Source organism: Watersipora subatra, chromosome 1, assembly GCF_963576615.1.
Source record: "Watersipora subatra chromosome 1, tzWatSuba1.1, whole genome shotgun sequence".
Classification (NCBI taxonomy): Eukaryota; Metazoa; Bryozoa; class Gymnolaemata; order Cheilostomatida; family Watersiporidae; genus Watersipora; species Watersipora subatra.
Genome location: NC_088708.1, coordinates 59066710 through 59093905, shown reverse-complemented (window position 1 = coordinate 59093905; position 27196 = coordinate 59066710). Strand labels below are relative to the sequence as shown.

The following is a 27196-nucleotide window of genomic DNA, read 5'->3' as shown; positions in this document are numbered from 1 at the left end:
AGATAGACTGAACCACTGTCCTGTTGCAGCGACCAACCAGAAAAAATGTTTGTTAATCCCTGCTCTTGCGGCTGTGGATGTCACACTGACTGGCATGGCCCACCACAGACCTGTGACAAATGGCAGGCTGTCCAGTCTGGACATCCTGACAATGGTCAGGATGTCCAGTCTGGACATCCTGACAATGGTCAGGATGTCCAGTCTGGACATCCTGACATTCGTCACAGAAATGACGAATGACTGACATTCAAATGTCATATATATATACAGTGAAACATGGATAACTCAAACTTCACGGGACCGAGCGAAAGTGTTTGAGTTATCAGAGCGTTCGAGTTATCAGAGCACAATCACAAGTGAATGTATTTATCAGTAGATACATATACAAACTACATGTATATATAAAACTAAAGTATAGGTTGTTTGTTGTAAGTTAAAGGGCATCTGATGTAGAGTTTTAAAGTATTTATCAGAAAGTATAGATACATGTATTTTTATACACTTGAGATTTGTGTGTTGTTTTAGGTGATGTGACTGCCCGAACTTTTTCAGATTAAAATTGGCAAAACCTAATCGCGGTTAAAACGCTCAGAAGACATTTTTCTTCTGAGTGGTTTACTCGAGATCAATTTTGCCAATTTTAATCTTAAAACGTCTTGTCAGTCACATCACCTAAAACTGCAAACAAATCTCAGCCCAATAGAAAAATATCTATTCTTTCTGATAATTTTTAAAACTGGACATAAGTAAACATTTATGACCAATGCAAAAAAGCATGCTTTACATCTGATCAGTTGTTTTATATAAAAAACTTATCAAGTGTAGTATGTGACAAGGTATTTTTTTGACAAAGATCAACAGTGTGACTTATTGTAGAAATAGATTTTAAACAGTTATTATAGTCCTTAAAAACTTGTTAGCCTTTTCTAACAAAATCACTTCACTACGCACTTGTCTAAACCAAGTCAATAATACACCATCCAAATCATCGTGCGACGTTGAACGATCTCTTAGCCTTGATGAATTTTGGTCACATAACGATCTTATTCTTTCTTTTTGTTTAATCCATGTTGACACTGTACTTTTTGGAAGATTTTCTCTTTTTGATAATGCTGATAGCTTTTGTCCTGCTTCGATTTCCTCGAGTACTTTAAGTTTGTCAGAAGGTTTCTACGCTTTTTTTTGCTTGCGTGATGCCATCGTAAAGCGGATGTCTGTTGTAGCGGACGCCAAGCCACGAGCCTATTTGTGACATTTTATCTTTATGTATCCGCATATAATCACTGTTACAATATGTTTTTTGCATGCTGTGTCTATCTTTATTAAATTTTTATCGCTAATACCTTCCAACGTTTATAGCTTGGCCGTAACTAAGCGAACGTCTTAGCGACCCTACCAATCATTTTTATACGATTTCTTTTTCGGTTCCATTATACGGTACGGGGGAAATTATACGTACACTATACGCGTACTAAAATCGCTTTCGTTAAGAAAGCAGAGTAGTCTCAGCTCCACGACTAGTGGAAACTCCTTCGAAATAAATTGAACGGAAACCGTTTGTGAATTCGGCAAAAAACTGTTCGAGTTAACGGTGCCGAGGTCGAGTTATATAAAGCCATTTATCATTGCGTTGGAATGGACCAAGCAAATCCATTCGAGTTAACCATGTGTTCGCTATATCCGAGGGCGAGTTATCCATGTTTCACTGTATATACATATATATATATATATATATATATATGTATATATATATGTACACATTTATACCGATATACTGTATATATATATGCACAGAATATATATATAAGATATATATAGTACATATACATGTATATACTGTATATATATGTACATATGCACAGTATATATCTTATATATATACTGTGCATATATATAGAGTATATCAGTATATGCGTGTATGAAGTACTGCTAAAATGAGTAGTTATCAGTATTGGAATGCAGAGTACCATTAAAGAAAGACTGGGAAGCAAATCTAAAATTGGTTTCAACGCATTTCAAAATGGGAAAAGGTTATGATTCTCAATCTCTAAGATGCAAAGTTATTTCATTGAGCAATCTGCTTCATGTACATGTATTAAAACTCATAGGTTGTAGCAAATATTTCCATTAATAATACACTATGGTTCATCTAATTTATTCTACTGCTATACAACCTACCCTAGGACACTTATGTATTCGCGTCATCTAACTTTCGCTTTTTCGCGGAGTCATTCATCTCAGGCGAAAATTTCATGAGCGAAACTAAACTATCATAACGAACGAGCAAAAACGCGAAATTAAATAGCTTTGTTCATTGATATCCACAATAAAATCGGCATATTAGAAATGCAGGTAACCTTTGTGTGGTTGGGCTCATTGGGTAATTTCTGCTAAACTCATTATAGCTAATACGCTGACTGAGCAGTGTGGCAAAGCAAATTGAGATAACAAGTTCTTTTGGAAAAGCAGGCCTGCATTCCATGGTTGCAAATTGGGGCAGCTAATGTTAGGCGACTAGTTATGAGCATTTGGGGGTTTGGAAGGGCGGTATCAGCCCCCTCAACAGGTTTCTTTCATGTAGGGCCTCAACTGGGCATCTCACGTAAAGTTTTAAAAGATTTTATCGGAAAGTATAAACATTTTTTCTATTATTTGAGATTTGTTTGTTTTAGGTGATGTGACTGCTAGGACGTTTTCAGATTAAAATAGGCTAAACTTGACCGCAGCTGAAACGCTAAAAAAAGACATCTTTTTTCTTTTGAGCGTTTCAACAAAGATCAATTTTGCCGATTTTATTTTTAGTTCATCCGAAGGTTTTTACGCTTTCGTTGGGCCATTGCCAAATGGATGTTTGTTAAAACTTGACCTTTTGCAAACCTTTATAAAAGTCGTTAACAAAAATATTTTGCCAATCATGATAATAATGACGCCCAAGAACTATTAAAAGTTAACGTTTATCTCTATGGCTTGGAATAAAGTGATATTCTACAGCGATAAAAACCGTTTCCATAGCCGTTGGGCAAATAACTGTTCGAGTTAATGATGTTGAGGTCGAATTATCTAAAGCAGTTTATCATTACGTGGGAACGGACCAAACAAATCCGTTCGAGTTAACCAAGTGTTCGTGATAAAATTTTACATTTTATCCGAGGGCGAGTTCTCCAAGTTTGACTATACTTAGCCGCCAAAAATTCCTAAAAAGTTGGGGCGGCTCAACCAGCCAGCCGCCCCAGGGAATACGGGCCTGTGGAAAAGCCAAGACAAACGAGGAAGATGATGATATTAGTTTAGTCACTGAATGAGGATAAAAGTCTGGTAGGGGAAGTCATAAAATTGAATAATAATTATTGTAGCAATGAATTTTATTACCGACCAAAAACAATAACAACCTTGAGCCATGGCCACCGCATGCTATAAATAGTTGAGATATAATATTGGTGCCACATCAGTTATGGCGGCAAAGGCAAGGACCTAGACATCATTGATAGTCCAAGAAACAAATAGCAGTAAGCGATCAAGTTGCATTGTCGATCTCGCCCACACATTTCTACCTGCGGTTCACAAATACAAAATAGTCCCAAATTGAAAATGTTTTTTACTAGTGAACTGGACCTGAGAAATCCAATTATGTTTGTTCTACTGCATTTATTTTCACATCACTATATTTTCGCACTCATCAGATCCGCGAAATTAGGTTGCAGCAAAATTTTACTCTGTGTGCTACTCACGAAACTAAATACTAGCGAAATATAAGTGTCCTAGGGTATCAGAACTCCTGAATAGCTACTGAAGATGATCACACATAGTATCAAAATAAATTTATTATATAAGCTATATAAAACGAAGTTATATGTAAAACACAATGGATTAATAAAATAATAATCAATAAAATGAAGTAATTATTGCTACTTTACTAAGAGAAGTCTAGACTCAATGATGTGTAGTTTCAGAGGTGGAGTAACTATTAGAGATATAGGGTTTCACCAACATCAATGATAGAAACTTTAAGTTAACTTAGCTCCAGTATTTTATATTATTTTATATATTTTGACAGTTTATCATTGGTTTTCATCAATCTCGGAACTTTCACTTATGAAACTGTTTTGAAGAACTTCAAGTGTAAGATGTTGGAAACTGTTTTTGCTACAAACTCATATAATTGCTCAAGTGCTACATCACTTGCTACAAGTTTGTATGTTGAGATTATGCTGAGGAAAGGTTTGATTGTACCCTGTTGAGTTTGCATGTTGAGGTGATGAGGAGAGGTTTACTGTACTCTGTTAAGTTTGTATGTTGAGGTGATTAGGAGTTTGGCTGTACTGCGTAAAGTCTATTTTAATGTATTCATTTATACGTTAATTATCATTAGAAGTGCACAGGGAGCTTCTTGACTGTTTGCTGTGCTAGACTAGACTAATTTATTTCACTGAAAGATTTTGTCACAAACAAGTCAGCAATGAATCAGACGACACACAATAAGATAAACAATATTATAGATTGCCACACTGAAAGCATAACAAGGAAACATTTCTGCACTAGCTTGTAAAAACTGTTGATTCACATAATGTGTTGCATCAGCTGACATACAGGTGTGATGATCATGAATAATCAGAGAATACAAACATTGGTACATTACATCCCTTACCAATTTTACAGGCATTAAGTCCTGTTGTGACATAAATCAGACAGCTACATTTGTGTAAGCAATTATTTGAAAAACATCCATTAAACAAAGCTAATTTGTAACACACAGTGTAAAATATCTATAATCAGAATAAAATGAGACTAGCTATAAAGTATCCTAGGGCTAATAAGATTTCAGCTTCAAATTCCACAAGGTCCTACTGTAATCTGTTTAATGTACCCTAATATCCCCATATCTCTCTGGTGGGTGACGTGGTCGGGTAGAGTCATGGTTAGGAGCCAGTGGAATAGAACAGTCAGCCCTGTTGGCCCCCTTTAAGGTACTTTGGTTACCAGGGCCCAGTTGAACTGCGTCAGGCAAAACTTTGACAAAAGTGGAGTTTCTACGTGTTTGTTTCCCACTCTCATCCCTAACAATTATTTCAGACCCTTCTTTAGCCACAACTGTTTTGGGGTTTGATTCAAAATTACCATCTAGCTTTCCCCCTTTCTCTTTTCTCATTAAAACCTGATCTCCGATCTCAATATCCTTACTGGATAAACGCTTATCTACATTTTCTTTGTTTACATGCTTAGCTCTTGCATCAGAATCAGCTGCTTTCTCAAACACAGTTGGATCAGTTTCACCGCACAAACCAGGAAGTTTAGTTCTCATTTCACGGCCACCAAACAGAAGGCTAAATGGTGCCACACCTGTGCTGCTGTGCGGTGTTGATCTGTATGCCATGAGAAAATCCCTCAAAGCCTTGCCTAAATTTTCCTTTTTACCATGTGCAATTTTCAAGGATTTGAGAATCGTACGATTTACCCTTTCTACCTCTCCATTTGCCTGAGGCCACAATGGGGTAGTTGATATCCACTTTATATTACAAGCCTGTAAATAATCCTGGAACTCTGCTGATATAAACTGAGGACCATTATCCGTTCTCAGAGTCTCACAGTACCCAAACCTAGCAAACACGGTGTCTAGAAACTCAATAATCTTTGCAGACTTGGTAGAGCCTAGAAATGCACATTCAAAATATCGAGAGTAATAGTCGACAAGCACCATAATTGACCTACCATCTGGTAAAGGACCTAAAATGTCAGCACTCAAGTATGACCATGGTTTATCCGGAAACTTTGTCATTGTCATCTGCTGAGGTGGATCTGGCTGAGATACTGTCATACACTCAATGCATTTCCTACAATAGCTCTCTGCCATTCTGTCAATACCTGGCCACCACACTTTGGTTCGTAGCCTCTGCTTGGTTTTTACAATACCCTGATGACCTTCATGAGCGAGTTCCACAGCCTTATCTCTCAAACTTCTGGGTATAACAATCCTCTTATCTCTCAGTAAAACACCCTGAACCTCACTAAGCTCAATAGACACACTTTTGAACGAGGAAGGACAACTCCCAAAATCATTGCTATAAATGGCCTGTTTCAAGAGCTTGATTTCCTCACACTGATTAGACTGGTCAACTATTTCCTCTCATGTCATAGCTTTCGGAACAGAGTCACGAGCTGTGTATTCCATATAACTCTCACTTGTAACATTGCTAATAAATGGAGAATCACCAACCCAATTCACCATCCTAGACAATGGATCTGCTATGTTTGATTTGCCACTCTGATACACTACATTGAACCTGAATGACTGCAACCTCAATGCCCATCGCTCTATCCTAGGTACTGGCTTAGAACAAGGATTGTTGAGAATAAACTGCAAAGCCTTGTGATCAGTTATCAGCTCAAACTCTGTGCCCAACAAATATAGCCTGAAATGTTCACACGCCCACACCAATGAGAGTGCCTCACGCTCAGTTTGGCTGTAACGCTTCTCGATATCAGAAAGTGATCTATGACCATAAGCAATCACCTGGTTAACCCCATGCTGTGTCTGTACAAGCACTGCCCCTAAAGCAAATGGAGATGCATCAGCAATTAATTTCGTCTTAGCATTAGCATCATAATGCGCCAGTGTCTCTGCATTGCTCATCAAGTGTTTGATCTTATCAAACGCTTTCCTTTGCTCACTTGCCCATCGAAACACAACATTCTTATGCATCAATCTCCGGATAGGCTCTGACACAGTTGCAAGATCAGGGAGAAAGCGGCCCACAAAGTTCACCAGACCCATGAAACTTCTACACTCAGTTGCATTCTGTGGGGCTTTGAAATTAACTACCGCTTCTACTTTCTCAGGATCTGCCGATATACCTTTATCTGAGACAATAAAACCTAGAAACTTGACCTTGCTACAACGGAATTGGCATTTCTTCGCGTTCAAGGTTATACCAACGTCTCTGAGTCGCTCAAGCAAAGCCTTCAACCTTATATCATGTTCCTCTACCGAACTAGCTTGTAAGAAGATATCGTCAGCCATGTTTTGTACACCCTCTAGACCTGACAAAACCTGCTGGATGATATACTGAAAACATTCTGGGCTAGCATTGACTCCCATTGTCAACCGCTTGTAACGATACAGGCCAAATGGAGTGGAGAAAGTGGTAATATCCCTTGATTCTTTCTCCAATTCTACCTGATTAAATCCCTGATTCATATCTAAGCGAGAGAAAACCTTCCCTCCCTCTAAATTAGCAAGCATTTCCTTGATTGTGGGAATGGGGTGGCGTTCACGAGTAATTGCCTTATTTGCCCTTCGCATGTCAACCGTTACCCTAATGTCACCATTGTCTTTAGGTACACACACCAGGGGACTGCTCCACCGGGACGGGACACCCACAACCTGCTCTATGACATCCTCACCCACCATAGCATCTAATTTCCTACGTAACCCCTCCCTGACTCCAAAAGGAGTTCTCCTAAGAGGTTGAGCTACTGGCTCTACTGTAGGGTCTATGTGGAATTTGACCTGATATCCTACCAGCTTACCCAAACCTTGGAAAACTGTCGGAAAACTTTTAATTATGTCATCAGAATTGCCAGGCAAAATGTTACACAAAACATTATCACTATATGACACTAAAGACAGACTAACAGCTGTTTCATGTGATAACAAGCATTTAGCCACACCATTGTAAACATAGAAAATAGCACGTGCCGTTTTATGACCGCATTGAACAATAGCACTGAATGACCCACACAAATCTAATTTTCTCTTGCTGCCATAGCCAAAAAGATTGTCATCATCATTGACAGCTTGCAGTGAGATGCTATGCTTGGACTTCAGCTTATTATAAGTGTCAACACCAATAATATTGCTGCAGGCTCCAGTATCAAGAATGAATGGAATTCTCTCACCCATAATGTTGATGTAGCATCTAGGCATCTTACTTCTAATGTGCTGAATGGCATACATATCGCTATCGCTTGACTCGGGGTTGTTTACTGCGGACACGGTAGTAGACCTTTTGGGTTTTCCATTACAGAATTTAGATCCCGCAAAGTGTCCTTTTTTGTGGCATGTGTTACAGTTACGGTGCAGGGCTGGACAATCTGTACTGCTGCTAAGATGTTTCTCGCTCATACACCGGAAACATGCTTTCTTCTTAACAGTAGAACTAGGAGTAGACGATTTCTTACCATGCCTCCTTTGCTTCCTTACAGCTGAGACATCAACTGCAGGTGGGGTGGTGACACTCATCGAGTCTAATTTCTCCTCAATCTCCACTTGTCGAGCTATGGCTACCACTTCGGAAAGGTCTGCTTGTCTGTCAGCTGGCATTGCTGAAATTCTGTCCCGAACTGTCTTACTATTGACACCTATCCGGAACTGTTCTAGCAGATTTTCTTCCAAATTAGCCTGAAACTCACACGTTCGAGCTTGAGATCGTAGTTTCAGCACAAACTCTGAAACTGACTCTGATGGACTTCTTTTCACCTCTCTGAATTTCGCCCGCTCCATCATCTTGTTCGTTGTTGCTCCATAATGCCTTCGCAGCAGCTCAATTAAATCCTCTGCATCCACTTCTTTTGGCTTCCTTGGTGCAGTTAGACAGGCCAGCGTTTCATATTGCTCTTCTGACAGTCCCATGATGAGCACATGTTTTTTCTTTTCCGGTTTGGTTCCGTGGAACGCATAATAACTGTCCAATTTTTCCAAATACGTCTCAACCTTCCCGCCAAACACCGGAACCGCTGACGCTGTGGTTGCACCTGTTGCTGCCATTTTTACCAGTCTAGCGTAGAAACTTTTTTCTTCGTCGCCAATTTAATGTATTCATTTATACGTTAATTATCATTAGAAGTGCACAGGGAGCTTCTTGACTGTTTGCTGTGCTAGACTAGACTAATTTATTTCACTGAAAGATTTTGTCACAAACAAGTCAGCAATGAATCAGACGACACACAATAAGATAAACAATATTATAGATTGCCACACTGAAAGCATAACAAGGAAACATTTCTGCACTAGCTTGTAAAAACTGTTGATTCACATAATGTGTTGCATCAGCTGACATACAGGTGTGATGATCATGAATAATCAGAGAATACAAACATTGGTACATTACATCTATGACATTCTCACATCTTATTTCCTCATCCTTGTTTGCTATATGTTTTAGCTGAAATGAGTGAGAATATTCTCACCTTTATTTTGCAATATTTGCTCGTTGATGCAGAATAAAAAATCTAGAATATTTTCTTTGACGATATTTTTAGCAATTATACAATGAAGTTTGAAGGGAACATGCTAAGCTTCCAAATACAAAGTGTAAAATGGCTACAAACATAATATCAGTATTCACAGGCATTTAATAGTATCGATTGGAGGCAGTCATTTTTCTTCATTCATACTTGCAAAGTTCATTACCACAATATGATTTGCTCTGTAATTGTTTGTTCATTTATCTTATGTTTGCAGGGCTATTTAAATATGTGATATGATTCATTATTTCATAATATTATTTTATCTATTGTTTGTGGGTGGCTGACAAAAATTTAAGAGTATCGTCTAAAGTTACTTGCATGGCCTGTCATATTCCCTTCCTATTCTGCCAAGCAACTGCTTATTCGACCAACTTACCATCTGGCTGACACCCAAATACGGGGCTCTGATTAGACAGTTTTATTGAAATGAATCTCTGCTTAATTATTTTATTGGCCAAACCACTGGATTTGCCATTCATTTATTTGCTTATGCTAACAGTCGCCATAAACTATTCCTTCAAGAAAGACCTGCTTATATAACTTGCTCACCAACCGTGAAACTGACCTGTTTAAAATGTGGCAAGATTTTCCAATGCGTGATTTTCCTTCCCATTTATAACATTCCGCAAAAGTAAATCATTATCTGGCCACTTGAATGATTCATAAGTGTTATTTGGAGGTTACGCCTTCTTCTCACGCTAATTTTTACTTCAACGTTTGGTATGAAAATTATTACAAAATCCAAGTCAAGTTATAAATCCTGGTTTTATACATTTCGTTATCTCTTAAATGACTTGTTGGTGCATTGCACACATCTGACCAAGATGGCTATATAGGTGCAGATATTTACAAATTGCATGCATGAGATTCCTTTACGGAAAAAAATAGATATTGCAGCATAGTATAAGTCTACATCTTTACTGCTCTGCGTGTTGTTGCATTATTAATGGTCACTTTTGCTAAAGAAAAACTGAAAGCCATGACTTTTGCTATGTGAATAGAGATAAAAAAGGTGGTACATGAGACTTAAATCATGCTGGACATCAGTTGAATGTAGGATGAATGATAAACTGAGGGAACATATACCTGTTTACTAGAGGTATCTGCATTGTATGATGTAAATGGTAATGCTTGCTTGTTAAACTTTCCTTCCTGCTCGACCAAAGTAAACTTTAATAGTGCCAGACATCTACTCTGTTGTATTGTATTTGCTAAATTAAACACATTTTAAAATATCTTTATAAGCCGTTACTAATATTACATAACAATTGAATTTTCATTTTATTTCATCCTCTGTCATCACTCAACAGTTTGTGAAAACAGATTAAAGGCAAGATATTATCAGTAAAGGGGTAAACCTTACAAATTAACATTCATTTATATGTCATAAAAAGCCCCTCTGGCGTTTGGTCTCATAGCTAGGTATGTTGAATATTACTGTTGGTATAGCCATCTATTTTGCCATAAAAGCTGTGCTCATTATTTACTCAATATGAATGTAAATTCCATTTGTCTGCAAAAATTATTAGTTCTCAAAACAAGTCTTATGACGAAATTCATCTCTGCGAATTTCACACTAAATCTGATATTTGAGCTGTAGCCTAGGCTAGCACTAAGGCCATAAATGTTCCGTGATATTTGTGTATGTGAACATAACTCTCTCAAACATCGATGGACACGTAATTTAAATAGGTTTCAGGCAGTACGTAAAATGCGTGAACCAAGTTTGTAGCAAAAAATGTTCAACCAAATAATTTTGGTTTACGATCTGTTACACCTAGCATTTTGAGCATGGGCACACCATGGCTGATGGCTTAAAACTTGCATGAATCCCAGACATGAGTACGATTGTGGATTCTTCAGGTTATCCTGCCTATTTAAAGGCATGATTGCTAGAAAATCACAAGCATTCTCGTCTCATTTATTAGTCTCACCAGTGGTTGAAACAGTTTTAGTTGTTGACAGTCATTAGTTTAGTTCCTTTAAAATGTAGTTTAAATGTAGTTTAAATGTGAGGTGAGGGTACTGGTATTTAATACAAGGTATTCAATAACCTTCATGGCTCAACTCGAGCTATCATATCCTGGCAATCTTGTTTCGCTTAGTGCCGCTATATCTATACCATACCTGCCCATCTCCATGGCCACAAGTGCAGTCTGCCTCCTTGGGCGCTGCGACTCCGTCCCATCCGTCAACGTACGTATATTCTACTCCGCTACACATAGAGCTACATCTCTTCCTTCCAGCGTGGACCTTGTTTGACCTTTCGATGTCCGAGCTGAGATGAGTAGATTTTCGCTAGACTATTTCATGAGAACTGCTTGTAAGAGGGTTTAAGGTGCTACTAGCTTTTGCTGGACTAGTAACACACATTTGGCAGTGAAGAGATTCATCAGTAGCAAGGACAGGCCAAGACAGACTGAACCCCTCTCCTGTTGCAGTGACGGACCAGAAAAAAAGTTTGTTAATCCCTGCTCTTGCGGCTGTGGATGTCACACTGACTGGCATGGCCCACCACAGACCTGTGACAAATGGCAGGCTGTCCAGTCTGGACATCCTGACATTGGTCACAGAAATGACGAATGACTGACATTCAAATGTCATATATATATATATGTATACCGATATACTGTATATATGCACAGAATATATATATAGGCCTAAGATATATACTGTGCATATATATACAGTATATATATAACCTATATGTACATATATATACAGTACATATATGTACATATATATACTGTATATATATGTACATATATATACTGTATTTATATGCACAGTATATATCTTATATATACTGTATATATATGCACAGTATATATTTATATATGTATATACTGTGCATATATATACTGTATGTATATATATACTGTGCATATATATACTGTATATATATGCACAGTATATATCTTATATATATACTGTGCATATATATAGAGTATATCAGTATAATTATGCTTGTATGAAGTACTGCTAAAATGAGTAGTCATCAGTATTGGAATGCAGAATAACATTAAAGAAAGACTGGGGAAAGCAAATTTAAAATTGGTTTCAACACATTTCAAAATGGGAAAAGTTGAGATTCTCAATCTCTAAGATACAAAGTTATTTTATTCAGCAATGTGCTTCATGTACATGTATTAAAACTCATAGGTTGTAGCAAATATTTCCATTAATAATACACTATGGTTCATCTAATTTATTCTACTGCTAGACAACTTATCAGAACTCCTGAATAGCTACTGAAGATGATCACACATACATGTAGTATTAAAATAAATTCATTATGTAAAACAAAGTTATATGTAAAACATAATGGATTAATAAAATAATAATCATTAAAATGAAGTTATTATTGCTATTTTACCTTAGAGACAAGTGAAGAGAAGTCTAGACTCAATGATGTGTAGGTTCAGAGGTGGAGTAAATATTAGAGATATAGAGTTTCACCTACTTCAATGATAGAAAGTTTAAATTAACTTAGCTCCAGTATTTTATATTATTTTATATATTTTGACAGTTTATCATTGGTTTTCATCAATCTCGGAACTTTCACTTATGAAACTGTTTTGAAGAACTTCAAGTGTAAGATGTTGGAAACTGTTTTTGCTACAAACTTATATAATTGCTCAAGTGCTACATCACTTGCTAAAAGTTTGTATGTTGAGATTATGCTGAGGAAAGGTTTGATTGTACCCTGTTGAGTTTGTATGTTGAGGTGATGAGGAGGAGAGGTTGACTTTACTCTGTTAAGTTTGTATGTTGAGGTGATGCTGAGGAGAGGTTTGACTGTACCCTGTTAAGTTTGTATGTTGAGGTGATGCTAAGGAGAGGTTTGACTGTAATCTGTTAAGTTTGTATGTTGAGGGGATGCTGAGGAGAGGTTTACTGTACTCTGTTAAGTTTGTATGTTGAGGTGATGAGGAGTTTGGCTGTACTGCGTAAAGTCTATGACATTCTCACATCTTATTTCCTCATCCTTGTTTGCTATATGTTTTAGCTGAAATGAGTGAGAATATTCTCACCTTTATTTTGCAATATTTGCTCGTTGATGCAGAATAAAAAATCTAGAATATTTTCTTTGACGATATTTTTAGCAATTATACTATAAAGTTTGGAGGGAACATGCTAAGCTTTCAAATACAAAGTGTAAAATGGCTACAATAGTAGAGCAGGAGGGCATCAAAAAGCTGTCAAAAAAGTGATTTATTCCTTTTGAAGGTGGGCTATGTGATAACAGTGGCATCTACATTAGATCAGAATCTTGAGCTGATTTCAAATATCTAGTTTCTACACCTCTCAGATTGTTCATTTTTGAGCAATATAATTAATATATTATTTTAATTAAATAAATGTCTGTAATGTTTTATGTGCTTCTGCCAACAATTTGATTATGAAAATGGCATATAAATACTAAATAATTAGCAATAACCTAAGTTGAAATCAATTCTAATAACACTAAAATATTTATTATTCAAATATTGAAATAATATTAGAAGTGTATTATATAATATTATGTTGCCTATTCCCAGTTTGGTTGATATTGTGGCAGCTTTACAGTTTGTCCTTGTTATTCCGCAACTCCTATATCATTACAGATCTACAAAACAAAATGAAAAGTATTATTAAAGACTCAGACCATGTATATATAATATTTTAGTATACATATATTCATCATTAATGCTTATTATGTTGAACTGTGTACATTATTATGCAAGTGAAATCGCAATTAGTCAGTCTCTTATACGGTATGACACATATGCATTCTAATCAAACATGAAGCACACCTCTGGTTACAATACTACTCAAATAATAACCTTCTAATTCACAGTCATCTGAGTCTTCTGCATCACTACTTTCATCTCCATCCTCGTTATTTCTATTGCTCCAGCAGCTGCACATGTCCGTACACTTGAGATCTGTGTTGTTGCACTGACAGCGATGAGACTGGCATCCAGTTTTGCATCGACAAAACATGTCCATGAGCACATAAGGAGGTGCTGGTTGTTGCGTCATTCATCTAGCTTTAAGCTATCCACCTTCCATAAACCATCCATGTTGCTGGGGGGATGGGGGCATTGATGATGATTTGCTTGGCTCTTCTCCATATCGCTGCCTAATAGGCAGCCCTAGATATATGGAGATTTAACTCTTCTAGTGTGGGTGGTAGGTTTGATTGTGATGTGCGAGACGGTGAGCAGAAGATCTTATACCGGTGCTTCATTGATGGAATTTGTCTCTTCACCATATAATCTGCATATGAATGTCTCAATAGATTCTCTTATTGCACCATCAACTTCAAAATCTGTACCCAATGATTTCAGTGTGTTACAGAATTCCGGATGGTTCTTTAGCAGCTTGAAGAAAGTTATCTTTCCTTTGGAACAGAATGCGCTTACACTGTCGCATCCACTTAGAGCATGGAGCCCGAGCAGTGCTTTGCATCGTTCGGGTGTGAGGATGGTAGACAGACAGCCTATGTTTACATATCTCAACTGCTCCTTACCAGCAAATGAGTTTCCGTGATAGCAGCTCATCCACTAGAGATAGACAGCTTAGGAAAACACCTGTGTCCTGGCACTTGACTAGAACTTTTGAGCTGGGTTTGTCTTCCATTATCTTTGCGGATAAGTGATAACATGGCGTATCTGCCTCCTCGTGGTCAAATTATCTATTTGGCTTACAGCGATTGATCCATCAAGGTCACAACTGATCATGTGGCGTTCTTGAGAAAAAGCTGTTACAAGACCTAGTTTCTGCTTCACAGTTGACTTGCTTCATGTATCCTTCAAAAATTTCACTAGGGCAGTCTTGTTTGAGCCATCTGCTAGAAGTTCAGACCATTTTGGCAATGATTAGTTCGAACTAAACACAGCAACCTTTTGCCTTCCTTTCACATTTCTATGACTTCTCTCGCCTCCCGTAATGCTGATATCAGGGTATGTGTCACAAACAAAATTCACACCACATGTGTGATACACGCTTGCAATACTAACTATTCATTGCAAAAGCTTTCAGGGTCTGAATTTTGACCATAGCATCAACCACAACCGCGTCAAAGACTGGTAGCTGATCCTGGTTAACATAGATTAATGGTTGATCAGCAACATCTTTCTCAACGGCAGCCATCAGAGCCAACTTAGCAGTTTTCAATATAGAACCATCAGAGTTAGCCAGGGACCAGCTGATGTTGCCAAGAGAGAATGATAACACTTTTCTCAAATCCAAGTTACGCTGTTGGCTGATGACTCTCAAACAGTCTGTGCGAACACTCTAGGACTATTTATTTTGATTTCTTCTTAGTTGATGGTAATGTGGTGAAGGTTTTGAGCTTGTTTGACTTGATAGATGCATTGAAATCAATCTCTTGGGTGCTTAACCTCTTCTGGACAAATTCTGAAAGCTGTTTCTCTCCTATCACATTTGCCATTTCAAGATCCTGCTTCACTTCAATGGAGGCTTTTGCACCACTGGTAATATGTACTAGCTTGGTGGTTTGAAACGGGCAAACGGATTTATTATTGCTGTTATGCGTCTTTCATGACTTTCCTCATTTCCTTATCAGCCTTCCATGCCTTTTCACGCATCTCATAACTTGCTGCATCCGAATCACCAAGCACTGTCATCTTATTCATGTCTGTATGTACAGCTGTTCGTTCCGGGTTAGATGGAGTCCACCGTTGAGAGGCCAATGACTTCATGGTAAACCCTATGATTCCACCGTGAGACTTTGAGTCTCTTTTAACAGTTTGCTCAATAGATTGATCACAAGCAATGGAGCTGAATGGACAGTGATGTCGTGATTGATAAGTAAAATACCCCTTCTTATAGCCCTTCTTAGAGCCTCATACACCTTGCTATGTGATACTTTCAGATTAGTCATCTCTGCATAGTACAGCGTGCCATATCTAGCATAGTTTGTGTGGTCATATGCAAAAAACCAAGGAAGGATCATACATGTAATTTATCTATAAATTTATGTCCAAATTGTAGGCTATAACACGTCATGTAAACTGCAAAGAGTTAGTTTTGCTGCTCACAAAATGTGTAGACATTAGAGGTGGAACGAGACACGAGACGTCTCGAGTATCGACCTGTCTCGTCTCGTATCGGTCTCGTCTCGACTTAACTATTGCCAAACTCGAGACAGGAAGTAGAACTAAAGCGCCTGCGCATGGTTGTTAAAACATGGCTTTTTGCGGTAGCAACAACTCCATATATTGTAATGGATTGCGGGCAACTGCCTTTAAAGTTATACCCGGTCCGTTACTACCTGTTGCTACTGATTATGTTGGCCACTGAGTCTAATCGTGTAGTCCGGACAACGGCCCTGTTTTTTTTTAGTTCGGTTCTGTGTCGTTAAAACAGATACCGGGTCGTATCTAATTACTCTTCGGATAATCCAATTTAATAAATAAGACTTGCGGGTAAAATGTCTGTATTTTATCGTATCGTGTCTAAACACCAACTGCCCTTCATAAAATTCGGGCCTCTTTTACGTATATACTACCAATCGCGGGTAAAACTTGCCCGGACACGGAGAAACGAACGAAAGGCCGTGTCGACCATAGTCCGTGCTCGGTTAACAATGACGTTTTGTTAGCTCAATGTAAGAATATACATGTGCATGTATACAGTAATTAATATAATTTCATGAGTACAATTTAAATATAATTCACATACTACAGCTAATACACAAAGAAAACTTTAATGAAACGATAAGAATGAAAGTGTTATCGTGTGTTCTTTTAGTTGCGGTATTTCTTTGTAGAGTGACGGCTATCGGTTTCATTACACATTACATTAAAAAGTAAGAACTATTCAATAGATGGTAAAAATATACATGTACAAAGCAATATGTTTATAATAATTATGATCAATCAAGCTCAAAATTCTTAGAATATATAACTTCGGTATTTTAGAGCTGTTTGTGTCACTTTTGTTTACAAAAACTACATGCATATCACTATTAAAATGTTGTATTTAAGTCGTTTACACCAGGTGAAAATTCAATTTAAAAAGAGTTTTATTAATTTTATATCTACCAAGTAGCTAGTACTTGTGTAGTGAAATCATCACCAAATGCTCATTATTTTACTGTCTCGTGTCTCGAGTCTCGAATTTTTACAAGACAGTGTCTCGAGTCTCGTCTCGAGCTTAAAAAACCTGTCTCGTTCCACCTCTAGTAGACATAAATGAAAATGTTTTTTTTTCTCCCACCAATGTACCATCATCATGGAGTAATCATCATGAATTTGTAAAGTAATAAATATGTAGTCTCACCTCTTCTGCTGTATCACATTCTTTCTGTTTCTTCTCATGTCTTTTCTCAGCTCTTTCCATAACGAGTTTGTTACAATACTTTTTATAACATGCATAATGACATAACAAGTCTGAGCTCTCATCAAAGTTCTCAAAGCTTAGCATTTTTTGAGCAATTTCACATTGAATGCTCTCTTCTTCCAATATCAACCATCTGTTTGAATACTGTTTGGCTGTCTCATATTGAAGTTTAGTCACTCTGACTAGGGCTTCATTCACAGACTAATCGAGACAGTGAAACAAGCGGTCTTGCTGCATCCTTGGCATGGGTTAAGAAGTGCTGAGAGTTGACTCACCTAATCTCAAAGAAAAGCATTTATTAGTTTTCGAGATTATAAAATAGTTTTCTTTGTCTGATATGTAAGGTTTTCCAAGCAAACTTGGAGTTGCCCCCTCTCAATTCAAAAGTGCTCTCTAACTCAGAAATGTGCAAACACATATGTGTAGAAACATTATAACTGAATTCAGCATAAATTTCTGACTATGAAACATTTTTGCATGAGTAGCCCATCTTCTGAAAGAATAAGCTGAAAGATAAGTTTATGTTCCTGCTCTACTACAAACATAATTCACAAGCATTTAATAGTATCGATTGGAGGCAGTCATTTTTCTTCATTCATACATGCAAAGTTCATTACCACAGTATGATTTGCTCTCTAATTGTTTGTTCATTTATCTTATGTTTGCAGGGCTATTTAAATATGTGATATGATTCATAATTTCATAATATTATTTTATCTATTATTTGTGGTTGGCTGACAAAAATTTAAGAGTATCGTCTAAAGTTACTTGCATGGCCTGTCATATTCCCTTCCTATTCTGCCAAGCAACTGCTTATTCGACCAACTTAGCATCTGGCTGACACTCAAATACGGGCTCTGATTAGACAGTTTTATTGAAATGAATCGCTGCTTAATTATTTTATTGGCTAAACCACTGGATTTGCCATTCATTTATTTGCATATGCTAACAGTCACCATAAACTAATATTTTAGGAAAGACCTGGTTATATACATTTCCGGTGTGTGATTTTCCTTCCCATTTGTCATGTTTACAAAAGTTTACTATTATCTGGCCACTCGAATGATTCATAAGTGTTATTTGGAGGTTACGCCTTCTCCTCACGCTAATTTTTACTTCAACCTTTGGACTGAAAATTATTACAAAATCCAAGTCAAGTTATAAATCCTGGTTTTATACATTTCGTTATCTCTTAGATGACTTGTTGGTGCATTGCACACATCTGACCAAGATGGCTACATAGGCGCAGATAACTATAAATTGTATGCATGAGATCCCTTTATGGGAAAAATAGATCTACATGTATATTACAGCATAGTCCAAGTCTACTTCTTTACTGCTCTGCGTGTTGTTGCATTATTAATGGTCATTTTTGCTGAAGAAAAGCTGAAAGCCATGACTTTTGCTATGTGAATAGAGATTAAAAAGTGGTACATAAGACTTAAATCATGCTGGACATCAGTTGAATGTAGGATGAATGATAAACTGAGGGAACATATACCTGTTTACTAGAGGTATCCCCATTGTATGATGTAAATGGTAATGCTTGCTTGTTATACTTTCCTTCCTGCTCGACCAAAGTAAACTTTAATAGTGCCAGACATCTACTCTGTTGTATTGTATTTGCTAAATTAATCACATGTTTATAAGCCGTTACTAATATTACGTAACAATTAAATTTTCTTTTTATTTCATCCTCTGTCATCACTCAACAGTTTGTGGAAACAGGTTAAAGGCAGGATAATATCAGTAAAGGGGTAAACCTTACAAATTAACATTCATGTATATGTCACAAAAAGCCCCTCTGGCGTTTGGTCTCATGGCTGGGTATGTTGAATATTGCTGTTGGTTTAGCCATCTATTTTGCTTGCAAAAACTATTAGATCTCAAAACAAGTCTTATGACGAAATTCATCTATGCGAATGTCGCACTAAATCTGATATTTTAGCTGTAGCCTAGGTTAGCACTCAAGCTATAAATATTCCGTGATATTTGTGTATGTGAACATAACTCTCTCAAACATCGATGGACCTGTAATTTAAATGGGGTTCAGGCAGTACGTAAAATGCGTGAACCAGGTTTGTAGCAAAAAATGTTGAACCAAATAATTTTTTTCACGATCTGTTACACCTAGCATTTTGAGCATGGGCACACCATGGCTGATGGCTTAAAACTTGCATGAATCCCAGACATGAGCACGAATGTGGATTCTTCATGTTATCTTGGCTATTTAAATAACTTTGATGAGTAGCTATAACCACAGAGTTTTAAAGGCATGATTGCTAGAAATCACAAGCATTCTCATCTCATTTATTAGTCTCATCAGCAATGGAGATGGTTTTAGTTGTTGACAGTCATTAGTTTAGTTCTTTTAAAATGTAGTTTAAATGTGAGGTGAGGGTACTGGTATTTAATACAAGGTATTCAATAACTTTCATGGCTCAACTTTGAAAAATCGAGAATATTCTGTATTTACTCATCGAATGACGAGAGTTAATTTCGCTACAGAAAGTTTGAGCTGCTGAAGCTACCTCCCCAATTAGAGCCTCATAAGCAGAAGGAAGTTCTGCCATCTGAAAGTGTTTTTATTTATTCACCCTTAAACTTTACACGGCAGACCCCACGCTCCCTCTCCGTTACTGAATACGGTATGTCAGACTCACTTATCTTCTTTACCTTATATATTGGTTTTGCTGTCGTTATCAACCTATAATCAGGCTTTTTATCCGAAGTTAGTATGCCACACTTTTACGCCTTTCAATTCCAACCTGTGAAGGTTACACTTGCCATTACTCGTATAGATAGTGAGGCATTTTCTGCGGTATTACTACAGGACTTCAAAGTTGAAAATGCTTTACTGCAACCTTGTGTATTCTGTTTTTACAGAGTTTGGTTGGGTGCAGGGAAATTCTGGAAGCGTTGAAATCTCGCTATTTAACCCTCTTCGGCTGGAACTGAAGCTAAAGGACTTGGTAAGTGTGTGGTGGTGGTTTTGGATTGTCAATCAGTTGGCCAGCCTGGTGCTTTGTCTGGGTTGTCTTCTCAAATGATTCATAAAGGTAAAATACCAGGTCAACGTAGAAGTACACAGAGCTGGTGCTGCAGTCAAAGAAGCGGTTTGATTTATTCTGTTATCTTTTAAAAAAGTTTGGTGCTAAATACTTTTTAGTTAAAGCAATCGATTTTGTAATTTGTCTTGTTATGCATTGGGCTGAATTTTGAAGGCATTCAATGTTTTACATAGAACAAAACAAACAGATAAACAAGTACAGAACTGTAGGCTAAAATGGTAAGAATTACATGCAGTTCTATCAATTCTCAGACATTCCCTGCAACGCGCTGCAAGGACTACATAAAATAACTGATGTCCAGTTACAATGTCCTCAGACTTAGTCTAATCTAGGTGTTGAGATGATGCTGCGTCGCGCGCTTCTTATGGCAGCCTATAAAGACTCGAGTTGTGAGAAAGCTTGAGGGATAGAAACGTTTAGATGGAAATACCGCAGCAGCCAGATTAATTGCTTACAGATTTCTGCATGAGAGTACTCAATGTTGCCAGTGCCATACCTGAATATCATTGTTTATCGTATTGCAGAGCCTGTTGGTCGAAGGCGTGGAGTTTCAACCCCATCCCTCTAGTCATACTCTGCCGGCAGACTCTGGCCCACACGCTATTATTATTATGGGTGTCCCCCTTACCCATGGCACCCTCAAAATTCTAGGTAATGCCTCTTTAATTCTTTCACTACCAAAGTGATTTTTTTCACGGGACATGATTAAGTATTCGGTAAAACATGATATTTGACAAGGGCACGTAGTATAGATTGTCACAGCTTCTGAACCTCATAGTCTACAAAAAATATCATTTTGATACCAAATTAATCAGCATAAGATTTTACATCAGCTGATGCCAGAAAAAATGCCATTTTTGCTACTACCGTGAGCATGTTTTGAGTTAGCAATATTATTCTAGCTTATTCCATTATTATTATAGTTTATGTCATTATTATTATTATAATTGAAAATAAGATAATCAATTTCAGTGGTAGTATTGTTCAAAAAATAATCACCAGAAGTCCATTGGTCTACGATTAGTTAAAATCTGTAACTGTAATGCGTCTGACACGGCTGACCATTGCGAGAAAAAACTGCAAAAAAAAACAATGTCTTTGCAAAGGGAAACTAAGTTCAGGGAGGGCTGTAAACATATTTTCTGTTGGCTAATTGCAAGCAGATGATTAGTTCCTTTGGTTCAACTACAAACACCCGATAGACTAATTAATTAACTATTCATGAATCAGAAACGTTTTGTATGAAGCCTGTTAAAGCCACACCATGCAGCTCTTGGCCATACGCAAGCGGTGTGCCCAGCCTCACTACGCGGGTCGGTCGTGGTACGCAATGAGTTAAATGGAAACTATTTCTAACCAGTTTCTCATGATTGCTAAAAGTAATTTTTGAAGTCACTTTACATGAAGTTTGGCGTCTAACTTGTGTAATAAGACTTTGATAAGTAACTCTGTTATTTATCAACTTCTGTTAATTTTTGATTAATTATCTGATAGTGTTAGCATACAACTTCTGCTAGCATTATTAGTTTGCCTTCACACTTCACCATCTCCTGTTATGCTTTATTTTTCTGCTTCTCGTGGTTGGTATTAGGAGGCATCATAGTTGCTTAACTAATTCGTGTTTACACAGAAAAACTAATTTCTTCACAGACTTGAAAGCTGCAAAGCTATCCATATCAGCTCATGCGTTACCAAAATCATTTAGTGACAGAAACTGTATAGACTCTTTTCTAGAGTGGACATCCAGTTTTTTGCGTGCAGTTCTGTTGATAAACATCAAGCAGAGCTGTTTATAATCCTAGGAGAATAAGCATTTCACTGAACATACATGTAGGTATCTAACTAGGGGGTTTGTAATAAAAGTGTCCATCCTAGTGAAACAAACCCTTTAATTGTTTTTGTGCGAAAATGTTGAAAGTTCACAGCTTCTGAAGACCCAGTGCAGATTGGGAGTGCAGACGTAACTTGCCCTGATGTTAGTGTTGAGTCACACCAGTACTTTGATAGACATGTTAGTGTTGAGTCACACCAGTACTTTGATAGGCATGTTAGTGTTGAGTCACACCAGTACTTTGATAGGCATGTTAGTGTTGAGTCACACCAGTACTTTGATAGGCATGTTAGTGTTGAGTCACACCAGTACTTTGAAAGACATGTTTGTGTTGAGTCACACCAGTACTTTGATAGACATGTTAGTGTTGAGTCACACCAGTACTTTGATAGACTTGTTTGTGTTGAGTCACACCAGTACTTTGATAGATTTGTTTGTGTTGAGTCACACCAGTACTTTGATAGACTTGTTTGTGTTGAGTCACACCAGTACTTTGATAGACATGTTAGTGTTGAGTCACACCAGTACTTTGATAGACTTGTTTGTGTTGAGTCACACCAGTACTTTGATAGATTTGTTTGTGTTGAGTCACACCAGTACTTTGATAGACTTGTTTGTGTTGAGTCACACCAGTACTTTGATAGGCATGTTAGTGTTGAGTCACACCAGTACTTTGATAGGCATGGTTGTGTTGAGTCACACCATTACTTTGATAGACATGTTAGTGTTGAGTCACACCAGTACTTTGATAGGCATGTTAGTGTTGAGTCACACCAGTACTTTGATAGGCATGTTAGTGTTGAGTCACACCAGTACTTTGATAGACTTGTTTGTGTTGAGTCCCACCAGTACTTTGATAGACATGTTTGTGTTGAATCACACCAGTACTTTGATAGGCATGTTAGTGTTGAGTCACACCAGTACTTTGATAGGCATGGTTGTGTTGAGTCACACCATTACTTTGATAGACATGTTAGTGTTGAGTCACACCAGTACTTTGATAGGCATGTTAGTGTTGAGTCCCACCAGTACTTTGATAGGCATGTTTGTGACGAGTAAAATCTTTGTCACCGAACTGTTTGCATTTTCTATGCCATAATTGGCAAGCTAAGATTTACTTAGCTAGGTAAGCATTAGTACCGATTGTACATGTGGTATAATAAAAAGCTTCAGAGACTGCTGGTGATTCTTACCACTAAAAGCTCTACTTAAAACTTTCAATTACTTTTTGTCAAATGATATACCTCATTTGCAACAAATTTGTTATTAAATAAAAATATATTTTTGTAGTATTGTTTACTATTGTACTTGTTCTTATTATTCTTCTTCTATTGGTTGTAAGAAAAACATCTTTTTGCTGCTCACATTCAATATGAGTCACAATCGTTTAGCAAATTGACACAATCATGGATTGAAGGATAAGAATTAAAGGTTGACTCGCAACAAAACTCACATTACAGTTATTTGGTATCAAAAGATTCACCATGTCTTACTCTGCTGTGTTGTAGGTGCAAAACATGTGAAAATGTTATTACAAGCTCTTGAAAGCTCAAAAACGAACAGTTAATTACAGCCATTACGAAACCGCTGTAAATTGGAATCAATTTATTTCTCTGACGTACTCAAACGATTTGGTTATTGTTTTGACACATGATGTTATCACGTGAATTGAAAGGCCAATAAAAGGCTCGATATAAAACGTCTCGTAGCACTAGTTTATGACAAACACTTCGGGTTCTATAGAAAAGCCCGTATCAAATATAGATGCGCGCTACTTTACAGTTTTGTTTTGGCTTGGTCTAATCGTCTAGTCGTAATCTGATCATGTGACTCATACTTCCTGCCAAGCAGTGCGAATAATTTCTGCAGCATTTTTCAACTATCACAGGTGACCAACAGGCTCCTCATGTTTATCAGAGGATGATATGCACTCCTTCGAGCTAAGGTTAAAAAATTACACAAAATTTTACGGCAGGTTTTGAGATATTAGTGCTCAAAGTGACAGCATTACAATGATGATGAAAAAGACACGTAAGGACAATAGACATGGTTTTATTGAATGCGTGAAGTATATTTGTGAAAATATTTCGACGAATGAGGTTGCGTGAAAATATAAACAGAAGCCATCTTGTTCAATTACGTCCCATTTGAGCCATTTTGGAAAGGGACTCTAATCTACGGCATTTTCGTGATGGCCGCGATTAACTGTTCGTTTTTGAGCTTTCAAGAGTTTGTAGTCACATTTCCACATATTTTGCACCTACAACACAGCAGAGTAAGACATGGTGAATCTTTTGATACCAAATAACTGTAATGTGAATTTTGTTGCAAGTCAACCTTTAAGGATTAAATATTGGTTTTCCGGCACCCATATAATTAATTTTACAATGTTGTTGCATTTTCTACCAACTTTTGAATCAGTTGGGTCAGTCTACCGAGTAAGGTTTAAGTTCCTCTCATATTTGTATGGTAAGTCATGAGGCTTAGGTTATAGTAGGTATTTATATATGCAGTGTTAGGATTCAGCAGGTTTGATATTATTATAGTAACAACTGTCTGTGATGGGGAACTGCTATAAAAACATATGATGACAATAAATACGCCTGTTCATTCTTCTATTATCATCCGATACAGCAATGAGACTTTATTTATTTGGAATATATTTATTTGGGTATATTTTTAATAAGGTTATCAAATGACACTCTTTGGAGTTGTGAGCCGCTGTCTGTTCTCTGACCTGCCACACATTAAACAGAAAGTATTTTCTGTTAACGTTGCCCCCTCCATGCCAGCACTACACCTCTCTTCCTCCCTTCCAAAAAGTCCATATATGGTGACAGGTGGAGATAATGCTATTGTGACCAGCGCTATCCTTCAGGTTTATGTTGGTGAACAGTAAGTGTTGTTTTGCAAATTGCACTGCGTCATTCATTGCTAGCATCCATGTGTTTGTGCAAGTATGTAGGGCAGTGCTGCCCAACCTTTTCCGAACATGGGCCGAATTTAAAAAAAAATGACGCCAGTGGGCCGGACTCACATTTCTAGTCTTACATTCTTTAATAGAACTATTTGAAATGGTTTGGAAAAGTATTCAGAACTGTAAATATTGATTGTATTTTTTATTTATAGAAATTACCCTTTATACAATTATAATTCATAACTCAATTTAAACATAGGGGGTCCTACATATGATACTACATGTATTTCTATTACTTTTATTGCTATCAAAAGATTATAGTCTCCAGATATTACATGAATACGAAATGATCATTAGAAATTTTGATTTAGTGCCTTAAATTCTATAAAATAAATTCAACAATTTATCAAGATTAAAAAAAACATTGTTCAAATGGCTTTGTATTTCAATAATAAAACAATTTCATTTTAGATGTAAACCGGTAATGAACGAAAATATCAGTGAGAAACTTGAAATTGTTTCGAGTCATCAAGAAGCTTTTCGATGTCTGCCGGAATATTTGTTAAGGCCAGTCGGAGTTCATCTTCGAGGTGAGCGTCACTCAAAGAATTTCTTTTGTTCGATTTTATTAATTGCATGCGACTGAAGAGATATTCACACATCCATGTCGAACCGAACAAAACGAGAAAGCGTTTTGCGTAGCATGTAAGATTTGGAAATTGAGTGTGAGGCAGACCGTATTTGTAGAAGTCCATCAGATTCCTATTTAAAAATTGACTCTTGACATCAAAATCACTTTGTAATTCATTCAATTCCATTTGAAGCTCAACGGGGGCATCAGCAGGATCCACGTCAAAAGGCATTGAAAAAAATTTCAGCTGGTCTTCACAAGCACGGAAATCCTTAAATCTCCTGGCAAATTCTTCCTGCATCCGTTTTAACTCACTCACAAAGAATTCCCGGTTCATGGTTGAAATGTGCGACTGTTTCTGAAGGCAAGGAAAGTGGGCATAATTGCTGTCAGCAATTTGAGCAATCCACAAATCCAGTTTCTTTTGGAAAGCTGTCACCTCCCCAAACAAATTATGGATGAGTTTTTCTTTTCCTTGTAACCGCACATTCAACTCATTCAGTTTGTCTGTAATGTCCACCAGAAAAGAAAAATCATTCATCCATTTGTCGTCATCAAAATTGATGCATAAATTTCCTTTTGCTTCAAGAAATGCTGCCACATGTTCTCGAATATCGTAAAAGCGTTTCAAAGTACGTCCACGGCTGAGCCACCTGATCTCGGTAAAGTAAGGAATGCCAGAAAATTCGGCGTTTATCTCATCGAGAAAATTTCGAAACTGTCGATGATTCAATGCACGACTCCTAATGAAGTTGACAGCTTTCACGACATTATCCATGACGTGATCAAACTTAAAGATTTTGGAGCAAAGTGATTCCTGATGTATAATGCAATGGTACCACAATATTTGGTCTTTACTCACATTCAGGGATTCCAGTTTTCTTTGGATGAAACCACGCAAGCCTTGCTCCTTGCCGATCATGGCCGGTGCACCATCGGTAGCAATTCCCACCAGACGATCATAAGTCAGTCCCGCCTTTTCGAGTGCAGTGTCGATTTCTTTGAAAACAGCAGCACCCGTGCAATTTCCTTTCATGGGGCATAGAGCAAGTAATTCTTCAGTGATATTAAAAGTTGAATCAACACCTCTCACGAAAATCGCCAGTTGTGGTGTATCAGTAATGTCAGTAGATTCGTCGATGGCAATGCTG

At 37.3% G+C, this 27196-nt stretch overlaps 2 protein-coding genes across 2 annotated transcripts in view; one reads left to right on the top strand and one right to left on the bottom strand.

Moving 5' to 3' along the window:
- Positions 1-27196, top strand: part of LOC137394920 (trafficking protein particle complex subunit 9-like) — a 77925-nt gene that overhangs the window by 41695 nt on the left and 9034 nt on the right. Inside the window, exons 11-14 of the mRNA XM_068081702.1 lie at positions 20104-20243; positions 20482-20567; positions 21191-21317; positions 25185-25392. Coding sequence (XP_067937803.1) covers positions 20104-20243; positions 20482-20567; positions 21191-21317; positions 25185-25392 — 561 coding nt within the window. The remainder of the gene's footprint in view (positions 1-20103; positions 20244-20481; positions 20568-21190; positions 21318-25184; positions 25393-27196) is intronic.
- On the bottom strand, positions 7929-8761 carry LOC137385404 (uncharacterized). The gene is made up of 2 exons (XM_068071857.1): positions 8071-8761; positions 7929-7936 (listed from the first exon to the last, which is right to left on the bottom strand). The coding sequence occupies exons 1-2, from the start codon at positions 8759-8761 to the stop codon at positions 7929-7931; spliced, it is 699 nt and encodes a 232-aa protein (XP_067927958.1).

Excerpts from the sequence above, each read along its gene's own strand:
- LOC137385404 (XM_068071857.1), bottom strand. The coding sequence starts at position 8,761 with ATGGCAGCAACAGGTGCAACCACAGCGTCAGCGGTTCCGGTGTTTGGC.